Below are 13,309 nucleotides of genomic sequence, written 5' to 3'. Positions count from 1 at the left end.
ATGTCTGCTTTAGGAAGACTGGCCGAGCCCATGGAGGATCCAGGTGAAAGGTCCCTTCTGTTCCGGGGTACACTTCCCCCACCTTATCCTGTGTCAGGATCTTTTCTTAGGCACCCATTAGATCTAAGCTCTAGAAAGGTCTTTTCTTGCTTGCTAAACTTTTAGTTCCTTTTAGGCAAGAAAGTCATTATAATTTGTCATGCATACTTTTTCCTCTACGACTTATGGTATAAATTTCATGCTCTGGTCTTCAGGATTTTGGGTTCTTGATATGCAAAGCCAAGTTTTGTTCAAAACAAAACAAAAATATTTCTCTGTCAAACCCCAGGTTCTTATTATTTAATTTAAAATTTGGTTTTATATATCACGAATTGTTGTCTCAGCTATTGGTCTTAAAATAATCAATTCGACAGACAATCGATATCTTTGTTAGAGCTGCAGCCGAACTGCCCAAGGTAGTAGCCACATGTGGCTATTTAATGTAAGATTTTCAATTAATATTGATTGAGATGAAAGAACATTTAAAATTCAATTTCTCAGTTGCGGCAGCCACATTTCAAGTGCTCGATTCTAGTGGCTACCATATCGGACAGTCAAATATAGAACATTTCCAATTGCAGAAGTTCTCCAGTGCAGTGCTAATCTAAACTATATCTACCTCTCCCCTGTGAATTGTGAAAGTGAAGGGTGATGTGTCCAGAAAGGATGAAAGATGAGGTCGCTAAGGAAGAAAACTGCTAATATCCCAAAATGTTATTAGGTTGGTGCAAAAGTAATTGCGATTTAAAAGGTTTAAAACAATTGCAAAAATCGCAATTACTTTTGCACCAACCTAATAACTTGCTACGATCACTTTGAAAAAGTTTTGAGCTTCAGGAGCTTAAGTAATTGCTTTTCATGAGATTCCTGTCATGTTTTGGTAGGAGGACATTTTTGGCAGCTGGAAACGCTCCTGCCTACCAGTCTGTCACAGACGGCATGTACCATGGGTTGCCACCACTGAGCAACTCTCTGGTGAAGAGCATTTTTGCTTCACAGCTCAGCCTGCCCCAGCCACTGGATCCACGGAGCCGCCAGGTGTGTTGAGAGGTATTCTTATACCTATAAAAGGTGTGTTGTGTATAGGGGATTTTGTCACTTTGTTTCCATTTGGTTTAAATTTTGCAGGGCTATCAAATGCACTCATGTAGCCCAGTCTTAGCTGGCTCCCCTTCACTGGCATGGGAAAGCAGTTATTCCCCCATCAACAGCTGTTATTCCCAGTCAGGGTTTGTGCCTCCTAACTGCTCAACAGGCTAATTATGGCAACGGCTTATCTGCTCAAGGCTGGTAGCAAAACCAACATTTGATCTTTTCCATTTAGTGATATAATCATGATAGCAATTACAATCCATAAATTAGGTCAGCAGCTGAGTTGAACAGTCCTGCTTATGACTTGTGCTAGCATATGTCATCCTGGAAACTATAGCATTGTGCGTAGGCACCAACAATATTACCCACCTTCTACAACTAAGGAATTTAAGGTACAGGAGAACCAGAGATCAGATTGCAGCACTAGGTCATAAACTGTGTCAGTTATCTGTGTCTGCATAACAGATTACCTCAAAATTTAGCAGATTAAAAAACAATCAACATTCATTATCTCATCTAGTTCCTGAGGTTCAGGAATCTGGGAGCCACTTAGCTGGGTGGTTCTGACTCAGAATCTGTCAGGAAGCTGCATACAGGTGCTGGCTAGCCTGTGCTGTAGTCATCTCAAGGCTCTCTCCCGGAGGAGAACCTGCGTCCAAGCCCACTCACATGGCTGCGGGGAGACATCAAAAGTCCACTTCCAAGCTTATTCATGTGGGCTTCTCATAGCCTTCCTCGCAACATGGCAGATGGCTTCTTCCCCCAGAGTGAACAACTCAAGAGAGAGCAAGAGAGAAAACCCAAGATGGAAGTCACAGTCTTGTTTTTACCCAATTTCAGAAGTGACATCCTATCACTTTTGCCATAATCTCTTCATTAGAAATGAGTCACTAATTTCAGCACATACTCAAGGGGAGAAGAATTAAACCCCACTTCTTCACAGGAAGAGTATCAAAGAATTTGTGGGCATATCTTTAAAATCACCTCACAAGCCCAGGTCTTCTGACTCTAAAGCCTCCTACTTAAAATGTTTTTATGTCACAAGGCTAAGCCAAGTAATGCCAACATCAGCCCCATATAAGTCCCACACCTCTACCTTACCCAGCCACAAGATGACTCCGAGCCCAAGCCTTGACCCTCTTTTAGACCCAGAAGATAAGGTTGAACCATGACCGATGAGCCTGTTCCTTCTGCCTTTGGCTATTTGGGATTAGGTGGGTGCAGACGTCCTGGCTCCCTGCTACCTGCATTGACTCCGACTTTGGGAATTGTCGGAAGCCACTACCAGGTCTAGAAGAGCAGAATGGAGTCAGATGGACAGGCCCACTGAATCCAGGGCTGCATGTGGTACCACAAGGAGTCGGAGGTGCTTTGGCTGTTGGACAGTGATGTGCAGATAGGAAACCATTGTGACACTGTGGCATTGATTTAGCACTGTCACCTGGAACACAACGGTGATGGAGGATACGTGTTTAAGATTCCCAATACTGAGAACACTTAAGTAAGTTTAGTTTGTTGGTTATAAATATATCCCACTGGTATACTGTTCTGGAACTTTCGAACACTGGTGCTGACTAGTTACACTGAAGTCTTAAGTATCCTTCTGTGCTTAGCTACTTTCTGTTAAATAAGATTTCTAAATCTTATCAAACAAAGTAAGATTATGACTCTCTCCTCTGCATCATCGGAGACTATACCTCAAGAACTACTTCTACATAATAAATAAATCATCCCGCAGTATTTTGGGGTGCAGACACAGACATCCTGTTCATCTACAGATGTCTCTTACGGACACAGAACAGCATTATCATGTTTACTATTTGGTTCCTTTAGGCATTTGTGCTGTTCCCTTGGAGAGCATTTCTGGAAGATGGAGGACCATTTCCAGTGATGAGTAGCAGCCCAGATACTCTGGAATATAATATGCAGGTAGGACAGGTCTTCCCACTCGTCACAAAGACAACCACAGGCCGACTGCAGAGCAGTCATCGGGTCCAAAGGTCAGATCCTCAACACTCTGACCAGTGAATCATTTACGAGACCAGCAGGATGTTTTATAACGAGGCTGTAAACCCAACACCTGCAAGGTGAGTCATGCTTTATTAAAACAGAAGAGAATCGTGGTCTCAACCTTGGTTATAGACACAGATGAAACTCCCGTCGCCATTAATGATCTGGGAGAGAGGCCATCCATTCCCAGTGACTCTGTGGGCCTCTCAGAGAAACACCCAGGCTGGTAGCTCAGAGATGTGTGACTCCTGACCCATCTATGAACAGAACTCTTTAAGCAGGACTCAGAAAGAGAATTTCTTTCAATTATGTGTTTCCCCTTGATTACTTAAGCAAACATTATGTTCTTATTTTTAAAAATATAAACTATAAAAAAGTATTAAAAACAACATGAAAATCAATCCTAAATTTGCTTCAAAAGAATATGGAGGTGGGGAGTGATGAGGATGGAGCAGGACTGGCCCTGGGTTGATGGTTCTTGGGAATGGGTGATGGAGACTATTCTGTTTGCCTTTGTATATGCTCAAAATTCTCCATAAGTCAAAAAGTGAGGTTTTTTTTTTGTTTTGGATTTTTTTTTTAGTAAAATAATAAGAATGGTTAAAAGAAAAACAGTCATAGCCTCCTACTAGGAGACAAACACAGTTCACATTTTGGTTTATATTGTTCCCTAGGCAGACATGTGTTCATGTCTGTACTTATAAAGGAAACTTGGGTTCACACTATACATTTACCATGTCCAGACACCGCTATAAGGGCTGGGAAGCTTGGGTTTCCACACAGAGCCAAAAATCTGATGTTCAAAGGACACTTTGAGCTAGAAATGTTACTCTGATTTTTATGGAATTTTTTAATAGTTGGGAGCACAGGGCTTATAAACACAATTATTCTTAATTTCTTCCCAAAAACCACGTGTAAAGGAGACATAGAAGTCTTCAACATGGATGTTTTCATTTTGCTTTGTTCTCTTTTGATGTTAGCTGTGCCTCTGCGGGCTGAGTGACCGTGACCTCAGGGTGGCTCATGGAGAGCTGGCGGGCATGCACCTGCTCATGGACGACGTACTTCTGAGCAGCTATCATGCGATCAGGCAGAGTCCCCCAGGACAGCAAGCCACACTAGAAAAAAGTACACAGGTATTCTCGGTGAGCAGCACACATCGCTGGCCAATGTTCCACGGTCCTAAGGACCTTCCTAGTGTAGCCGTGGACTAGAGAGACCCGTCTGCCCTCCAGCCTCTCCCGGTGGGTCCCAGGGCAGGGTTCACGCTGCAAGGAGCAGCCATGGAGCAGGAGTAGCTGTGAAAGCCTCTCCAAAGTGTTTTCTTTCACAATAAGTCCTGTGATCAGAGGTATATCCATTTATTTTAATTTTAAAAATAGAACAAAGGTTGTGGGAGTTGCATTGAAAATAAATGGAACCAATGCTCCATTGCTGGCTTCTTTTCTGTGTGAGTCACACATTTAGGACTGGAGTTGGAAAGGCCAGAGGGGTATGACAGGGGCCCCGGGTGAACATTTCCAGCCTGGGCCCCTGTCTTCATCACTCAACGAGCCTACAGATTCCTAGGCAAGCACTCCGTCCTTTGAATTTGTCCCTCTGAAACTCTCAGTACCAAGAGCCACTAGCCCACTTAGTGTCCTAACTTGAAACAATTCTGCATGTATCTGAGAACTAGGTAGAAACTTGTCTGGACCCAGGGTAAGCTAGCTGGTGCCCCTATTTAAAAAGCCTCCTTTCCAGAGCTAAACTTTCTGAGAGATGTGTGTACCAGCCATCTCCATTTCCTTACCTTCCATCTACTCTGCAGAAACTGCAATCTCTCCTTTTCTTCATCTCACCACTGAGACCACTGTCATCAAGAGCTCAACAGTCCTTGTCACGAAATCCTCTGGATACCGTTCAGTCCCCTTCCAACCTGACCCCTTGGCAGGATTTGACAGAGTGTATCCTTCTCGAAGCCTCTCTCCCTTTGGCTTCCAAAGCACAAGTCTCTCCCAGTTTTCCTGCGACTGTGCTGGACACACCTTCTCAGGCTTCTCCGTAGATTCTTCTACCTCTGCCAATGCCCAAAATGTTGTTTTTGGAGTTTTGTCTCACGACAACTACTACCAGGGCTGCATTTTGATTTCCATGATTCTAGACACATTTGTGGACCCTTTCTTCCATAAAAAAAATGTTTAAATTCCAGTTTACGACTGTGTTAATATAAAGACAAATATATTAATGTCATATATTAAAGCATTTTGTTCACCCTAAATGTTCTTTTTTCTGATTTAAAAAGAAATGAAAATATTTTGTGGGTCCTGGGCCCCGTGCCTTCTGTGTCTACCCAACACGTTGGTTTTGAATACTACTAATACTGCTATTGGCTACGACTGAGATCTGTTCAGATGCTTCATTAATTAGTAATGTCTTTAATCCTCACAATAATTCCATGAGTGCTTTCATTATTCTCATTTCACAGATAAGAATAACGAGGCTCAGGAAAGTTAAGCGATGTGCTGAAAGTCCCATGCCTCCTGAGGAGAGAGACCCAGAGGCCAAACTAACAGTCTTGCCCTGGAACTCTCTCATACTCTTATCCACTGGGTTTCTCTACTCCTCCCCCTCTCCCTAGGCAAACCTGTCTGCTGTTATGACTTTGATGATGTACGTGCGACAAAGCCAGAATCTACATGTCCAGTCCAAAACACAGCCTTATCTGAGTCACGTGCTCAACTGCCTTGTTCCATCTCTGAGACAGTGTGTCCCACACTGAGCTCATTCTACTGCCCCAAAACTTGCTCCTTTTTCCATATTTGCTGTCAGTTTACCTCAACCTGTCCCAGCCAAAAAATCTGGACCTCGTGTTTGACTTCTCTCTATCATACCCTATACTCAGACTCCAAGTTTTACTGTCCTATTATTTTACTGTCTCTCAAGTTTGTCTACTTTTCCCCATCCTCCCTCACCACCCATGTCCACCAATCCGAATGATTATCATGTTCTCCCACTTTCTACTTCATCATCTGATTAATTCCTGCGTATCCTTCGGGTTTCCACTTCCAAACTACTTTTCTAGGAGCTTTTTCTTTTCCTCCACCTTTAAGCGATGCTCTTCCATGCCAGCTAAAAAACACCTGCCATAAGTAACAGCTTGTCCCCCTAGCCATGACTGAAATGAGAGAAGTGTAGTCATCTTTCAACACAAGTTTTGAAGGAGGCAGGTCAGGTTGGAGCAGTCACCCCGGTAGGTGCAGGCTCGCAGCTCTGCCATCCTGGGTGTGTCAGCAAAATGCCTCCCTCATCCTTGTAAGATGAAAAGAGAAGGAAAAACCCTTTTTCCTTAAGGAGTTTTATCATTTTATCAAGAAGGAAAATCTTTTCCAGAAGGCTTCCAGTAGGTTTTCCTTGTGTCTTATCACTGAGTCACAAGTCCACTTCAGGCCAATTAGTGGAAAATGGAGTGTGTTTAGATGAGCCATCTAAATTCTACAACAGAATTAGATGCTTCACCTAGAAGGAGCACTTGCAAAGCTGGATATAGAACAAGCAGTGCCGAGATCAAGAAGCATACTGGCTCCTTTGGTCCCTCTCTTTACCATTTCTGGCCCTGTTTCTGATGGATTACCATTGTTTCCTGACATCCCCACTTCCCCCTACTTTGTCCTTTATTTTTATCTCCTATTCCTTCTCTCATCCTTTAAAACACTTAGGAAGAGAAGACTTCTCTTAATATGAATACAGTTGACCCTTGACCAACATGGGTTTGAACTGGGCAGGTCCATTTTATACACAGATTTTTTTCAATAAATATACAGTTGTCCCTCCATATCCCTGGGTTTCACATCCACAAATTCAGCTTAACTTATACTCAGATTTTCAGCGGCATAAGGGTCAGGGTCCCAGCCCCCACGCTGTTAAAGGGCCAACTATATACTAACAGGGTTAAGTATGCTTTAAAATTATTATTTATTTAAATTAGTTTTATTTTGTGATTTGTTTTAAGAGCATTTAAATATTCATCAACAATATAAGACCCTGGAATTTATACTGCCAGTCAGTTAGGATTCCGTGTTTCCCGTCCCAGCTGTAGCACCAGTTCTGTGATCTCTTAGACTTCAGTCTCTGGAGCTCCAAAGTGAAGGTGATGGATTAGCTCAGGGCCTTTAAAACTGTTGGTCCCAGGAGCCCTGGCTTTCTCAGAGACACCGTGCGGCTTTTTGAGGCAGGGGGCCAATTACGTGGCCTGTAGGCTGCTTCTTCCACCATGATCAGCCTTGGGCTGTTGGATATTTTGGGCCACTGTGTAAGATTTCATTTAATGAAAGGTTTGTGAGGATAAGATAAATCCGGAAATGTATGGATCAGCTGATAGTTGAGGAGGTAGGCTGCGAGGTTGAAGGGTTGTCAGTTGTGTTCAGGAGCTCACTCTCCCGGGGTCTTGCCAACCCTCTTTTTTGTCAGAGCTGCCCATAAGGTATTGACATAAAGATATTAACATATCCTGAGATATGTTAATAGCACTGATCTAGGAGCTAGTTATACCAGGTGGTGGTTCTTCCCATTCCTAGCCTGGAAACTGGAGTGTCTAAGGTGCTAGCTATTACCTGATTGTTCTCTGAGGCCCTTCTCGTCATAACATCGTGATCCAGATTTCCCGTCTTGTCTGCAAAAGAAAGCTTCTTTTCCTGTGACTGAGGCGCTGTTGTCAGACGGAAGTCCTGGACACAGGTTCCCCATTCTGTCTATCATTCTCTGGGTGACCTGGCCCTCATACCACTGGCTACAGGAGAGCAGGGACCTGAAACCCATGTTCCCTCCACATTCTCCAGGGCTCATAACAGTCCCTCAACAATCACATATTTAAGAGGAACACCAGTGAATGAATGAACAAATCATACTGTTAAAGTAAAATTGCCTGTTGAATAATAAACTCAAATTAAGAGGCATATTCTCTGCCTAACTTAAAAGGATGGGAGAAGGAACAGGACATAGAACAAACTTAGGTTTCCATTTATTTACCCATGCAGTGCATAAAGTCCCCAGTTAAAGGTTATATTACGGCTCTATCATTTGAGGAGTTAAACCTTGAGGGTGTAGAAGAGCACTTTCCAGAATGCTGAGGTTAAACACGAAAGGCTTGATTTTTCAAAGGGAGATAAAATGTTAGTACCCAAGTAAAGAAAGATGTAAAACGGAGTGGTTCACGACTCCAGCAGATATCTGTATCCTGTCTGTTCAGGAAAGACGCTTTCCGTCTCTAAGCCCTACAAGTGCTGCAGGTCTGTAAACCACTCCTCCTGGGAGACGAGTCATTGTTCAAAGACTTCATTCTGTGCGGGCTGCGGGTAAAATGGTATCCCGTGTTGGTACATGGTCAATAAAGAAGACTTTCTGTAACGCTTTCAGCCAGACTTGTGCAGAGCGCCAGGAGTCGGAAGTCAGTTCCAAAGCCTCCCACAGGCCTCCAAGCTTCCGGGGGGCCCTGGCAATGCAGTCACGTCTCTTGCTTTGCTGAGATCATATCTGGTGCTGTGGAAGCAGCTGGAAGTGCTGAAGGAGCACTGGGGTTGGCTTAAGCTAAAAGACCAGGACAGCAGTTCTGTCTCTTTCCACAAGCAGTTCTCTGAGCTCTATGGGTAAGTGTCGCTGAGGTGGACATTCATAGGAACGGATGGAACCTGGGGTTTGCCAGACTCCAGCCCCTTCCCCTGATAAGATTTGGTCCCTGAATCCTGGTGTAGCCAGCCCCACGGAGCTCAGAGGAAGCTGGGCGATGTGTCTCTACAAAGAGCGTTTTACAGGAAACACTGATGTCGTGCGGGGCGGCCTGCGAGGTCTCCTGTCCCGCTCCCCACATAAGAACACAGGATATGGCTAGGCCAAAAAGGAACACCCATGGAGCCATAGGTAGGGGGGGTCACACCCCTACAGTCTCACTGGAGGCTGGATTCACACGATGTGTGACCTGCTGTCCGCTTTTCTGCCAACTGAACGACTCCCCTTGCTAGCTGCAATCCGCCGTGCTAACTGCAATCCACACTTGCTAGCTGAGCCACCATCTTCTTGCTAGCCCCCATTTTTCTCCTAGCATAGACATGGTAGTTATATTAGTGGCCAATGGCTCACTGGTTACAGCTGATGGCCATCCAATCACAGTTGATGGCCATTTACTACCTGAGCCAGCACCTCACTTTCTATGTGAGGCCGAGAGCCTGGAAACTGCTTTCTGGGGCTCTGTCCCCACACTCCACCCCTACAGGGTCTCGCCTCACAATCTATGCGACAAGCGAGGGGCCCTGTGTGAGGAGCCTGGAGGTGAATGCAATATCCTGAACACAGCCAGGCTCTCTGGGCACTGCCACTCTCTCTGGGCTCAGCCAGGGCTCTGAGGGAACTGCCAGTCTCTCTTGGCACAGCCAGACTTCCTGGACTCAGCCTGGGCTCTCAGGACACTGCCACTCTCTCTGGGCTCAGCCAGACTTCCTGTGCTCAGCCAGGGCTCTCAGGGCACTGCCACTCTCTCTGGGCCTCTCAGGGCACAGCCAGGGTTTCTCACATTTTCTCGAAGGCGGCCAGTCGAGACACAAAAACAAACATCCGCCAGTTCCACTACATGGTGGCATGTTCAAGCTGTCCATTAAATCAGGGATGGAAGACAATTCCCCATAGTCCATAGTCATTCGCCAGGGCTGTCCTGGGGGTGAGGGATGACCTTGACCTCACCCTTATCGCGCAAGGAGGACTCAGCAAGTGTTTCCTCCTGGGACAAGTCCTGCATCCGGGCTGCCTCAGCAAGCACTTCCCAGCCCACAGGGGCGCAATGACCTTGGCTTTCTCTGGCCTCTGCTGGTTGGGGAACCGTCCACTTCTTCTCATCCCTCCACGGGGGTCCAGCTCTCCAGCAGCTGCTCCTCCTGGTCTTCCTGAGACTGAGTGTTCATACACACAAACTGCTCCACCGTCCTTCGGAGAGCTTTGGCCGGCACCATAGCCTGCTCGCTGCACCATTTGTCGTGCGGGGCGGCCTGCGTGGTCTCAGCTCCCGCTCCCCACATAAGAACACAGGATATGGCTAGGCCAAAAAGGAACACCCATGGAGCCATAGGTAGGGGAGTCACACCCCTACAGTCTCACTGGAGGCTGGATTCACACGACTTGTGACCTGCTGTCCGCTTTTCTGCCAACTGAACGACTCCCCTTGCTAGCTGCAATCCGCCGTGCTAACTGCAATTCGCGCTTGCTAGCTGAGCCACCATCTTCTTGCTAGCCCCCATTTTCTGCTAGCGTAGCCACGGCAGTTATATTAATGGCCAACGGCTCACTGGTGACAGCTGACGGCCAACTAGCCACAGGTGATGGGCATCCAATCACAGTTGATGGCCTTTTACTACCTGAGCCAGCAGCACCTTTCTATGTGAGGCCGAGAGCCTGGAAACTGCTTTCTGGGGCTCTGTCCCCACAACTGGGTTCTGCTGACTGCAGGGATGGCGCGGGATTCCACTAAGCCACACTATACATCATTTACCCAGAGTTCTGTGCCCAGGAACTTGTGCTTTTAGAGTGTCCCCGTGGTGCTGACTCTAAGCTATTTAGCTCACAGGATTCCAGCGAGCACCAGGTGAGGAGATGCTGCTGCATTTCTCCCCACTGTCTGCCCCATTAGACCCAGGTACTGAGTCTCTGGGAGCGCCATGGGTTGCAGCCAGAGACATAATAAGGTACAGTGGTATTAATATAATCAGGCCTGCGAGATGCCGGGGTGCTTTCACAGCTTCAAGCCCTGGCTGAAATGATTTTGCTGGCACAAAAGACATGTGGTTTCTGCGATGTGTCTGTCACCAAACAAGCATTCACTGAGCACCCACCCACCACCCTGGAGCTTACTGAGCACGAGAAGGTTCCCTTTGGTGGCACAGTCTGAATTGTCTGTCTTAGGTGTTATTACAGTCAGCTTTGCTGGTGACTAGCGAATAACAAGACTTCTCAATATTTTGAAAAATGAAGAAAATGAAGAAATTAAATGTATCCAGTGAAAAGGTCTTGGGATTTAATATCGACTAAGGGAGTGGCAACTGTGATGAATTTATATGTTGCTGTGACTGGCTGTGATGGGTCGGGAGGTTTATAGGTGATGACAGGAAACAGAACATGAATGAAAATAATTGTCAGAGAATCTGAATGAGAAACGATATGTTTGTTTGCAACTTCTCTCTCTTCTTTGCTAGAACTGACATTCTCTACCCCAGCATGAAAGCCATTGCTAGGCAGATGGGGAAAGAAGATGAATTTGAAGAACTTATAATAAGTAGTCAATCTATTCTTCCCCCGAAAGGAGCTTCAGAAATTGAAATAAAAACTCAGCAGGTATGCAAGAGCTATTTTGAATGTGGCTTTGAAAATTTGCTTTATGGCATTAACATGTAAAACTACAGATGTACCCAAGTAGTGTTGTTTTCTAAGAAGTATAAATTGCAGGTTTGTAAATCATTGAACAGGCTCCGAGGGAACTAAGTATTTAAAAGCATGTGAGGCTTTGATTAAGCAAATAACTACCAATTAAGGTCTCAGAACTTTAAGTCTAGATTTTCATATTTGAGTTTTTCCAAATTAAGGCACAGCACCACAAAAAAGACAGCAGAAAACACAGCCATTAGCATCTTAAACATAAAATCCAGCACACAGGTACGCCCCCCACTTCCATACACACATTCATGGAAATGGAATAGTTAAAATAGCTCCTGTGATTGATTTTCTGCGAATAACACAACGCCGTTTATGCACTAGCCCATTTGGCATGTGTTAGATGATCTATGTAGTTGTTTTCCCAAGTGTTTGTTCACCTTGATCCTGGGACACAGGCTCCACGTAGCTGTGCTGATTATAACAGGCAAGCAAAGCCTCGAGGTGTTTGAGTGTCAAGGCTGAGATGTGTGCCCAGGGAGCATCAAGGAGAATTCAGCGCCCTGTCCCCCATCACACACACACACACACACACACACACACACACACACACACACACAGCCCTCAGTCCCCAGCCTATTGCTTACCCTTCTGAACCCTGGTTCCTCCCTAGCACCTGGGGTCCTCTGACAGGGAGAAATGTGTGCTCTGCGAGCATAATGGATGAAGGGAGAGCTCACAGTTATCGGAACAGAGTTTACTCTGGTCATGTATGGGGTCATGTATGGGGTTCAAATCTTTTCATGAAATCCTCCTTGGTGTCTACATTGAGTTTCAGACCTGAGGGCTTCTCTTATGATAACAGCTCATGAAATTCCTGCCCGCACTTCCTGCCCAAAGCATCTGAGGGCCCCTTAGGCACTGAGCATTTTGCAATTTAGCAGAACTTGGTAAAAAGGGTTGTATTTTATCAGTCAGGATGTGGGCTAAGAGGAAAAGATGTTGGTTTCCAAAGAGGTGTATCCACCCCCACAGACGCACGTGGGAGCCCAAGACAGGAACCCTTCTTCTTCCCCGGGAGAGAGTACCTGCAGGACAGGAGCCGCCCAAAGCCCTTCTGCAGGAATCTGACTTGGGAGCCTAGAGAATAAACTGAATGTAGACTGACTCTCAAACTGCTTCTTCTAGCTTCAGAAACTTCTGGAAAATCTTGAAATACATATGATCCAGGAGGTATTAAGAAAAGTTAACAGAGAGATAACACTGGTTATGTCAGAAAAATCCAAGGAGGAGTGCACTCTCCCTACAGGTACAGTATGGTTATTTTATTACTTCAGAAAATCACATTTACTGTTTTTTCCTAATTATAAAAGCAATCCGTGTATCCATATTTATGGGGGGAGGGGGGAACAAAACAAAAACAAACCTCACAATGCCCAGAAAATTATATAAAAATTGCTTTTTAACACCTTGGTCCAAAGAGAACTACTATTAACACTTTGATATACTTCCTTCCACTTAAAGGGCTTTTGAATAGAAAGAACACACTTGTTGTACGTCAACGGTAATTGAAAAATAAATTAAATTTAAATAGATAAATACAATAGACAACCTTTGTTAACTATAGTCTTATACGGTCTCAACCCTGCTGACCAACTCGTAACTGAAATAAAGTTGAAATGGGGGAAACACATAAAGCTTTTCTTATTCCATATATGTATCTATATTACACGTGTACATGACATATCTATGTCAAACTCTTACCAATGCATATGTTTGG

General features: G+C 45.0%; 1 protein-coding gene across 5 annotated transcripts in view; it reads left to right on the top strand.

The window, feature by feature from the left end:
- The window catches only part of LOC308492049 (coiled-coil domain-containing protein 162-like), a 113,798-nt gene that overhangs the window by 68,625 nt on the left and 31,864 nt on the right, over positions 1-13,309 (top strand). For 3 of the 5 annotated variants that reach the window (XM_081036381.1, XM_081036384.1, XM_081036383.1), the window contains 6 exons: positions 924-1,077; positions 2,965-3,060; positions 4,122-4,286; positions 8,536-8,765; positions 11,355-11,493; positions 12,718-12,838. In XM_081036381.1, the coding sequence (XP_080892507.1) occupies positions 924-1,077; positions 2,965-3,060; positions 4,122-4,286; positions 8,536-8,765; positions 11,355-11,493; positions 12,718-12,838 (905 nt within the window). The remainder of the gene's footprint in view (positions 1-923; positions 1,078-2,964; positions 3,061-4,121; positions 4,287-8,535; positions 8,766-11,354; positions 11,494-12,717; positions 12,839-13,309) is intronic. The other 2 variants (XM_081036382.1, XM_081036385.1) reach the window with 1 other exon arrangement.

This window comes from Rhinolophus hipposideros (assembly GCF_964194185.1).
Source record: "Rhinolophus hipposideros genome assembly, chromosome: 3".
In the NCBI taxonomy this organism is placed as follows: Eukaryota; Metazoa; Chordata; class Mammalia; order Chiroptera; family Rhinolophidae; genus Rhinolophus; species Rhinolophus hipposideros.
This window is presented reverse-complemented; position numbering and strand designations above follow the sequence as displayed.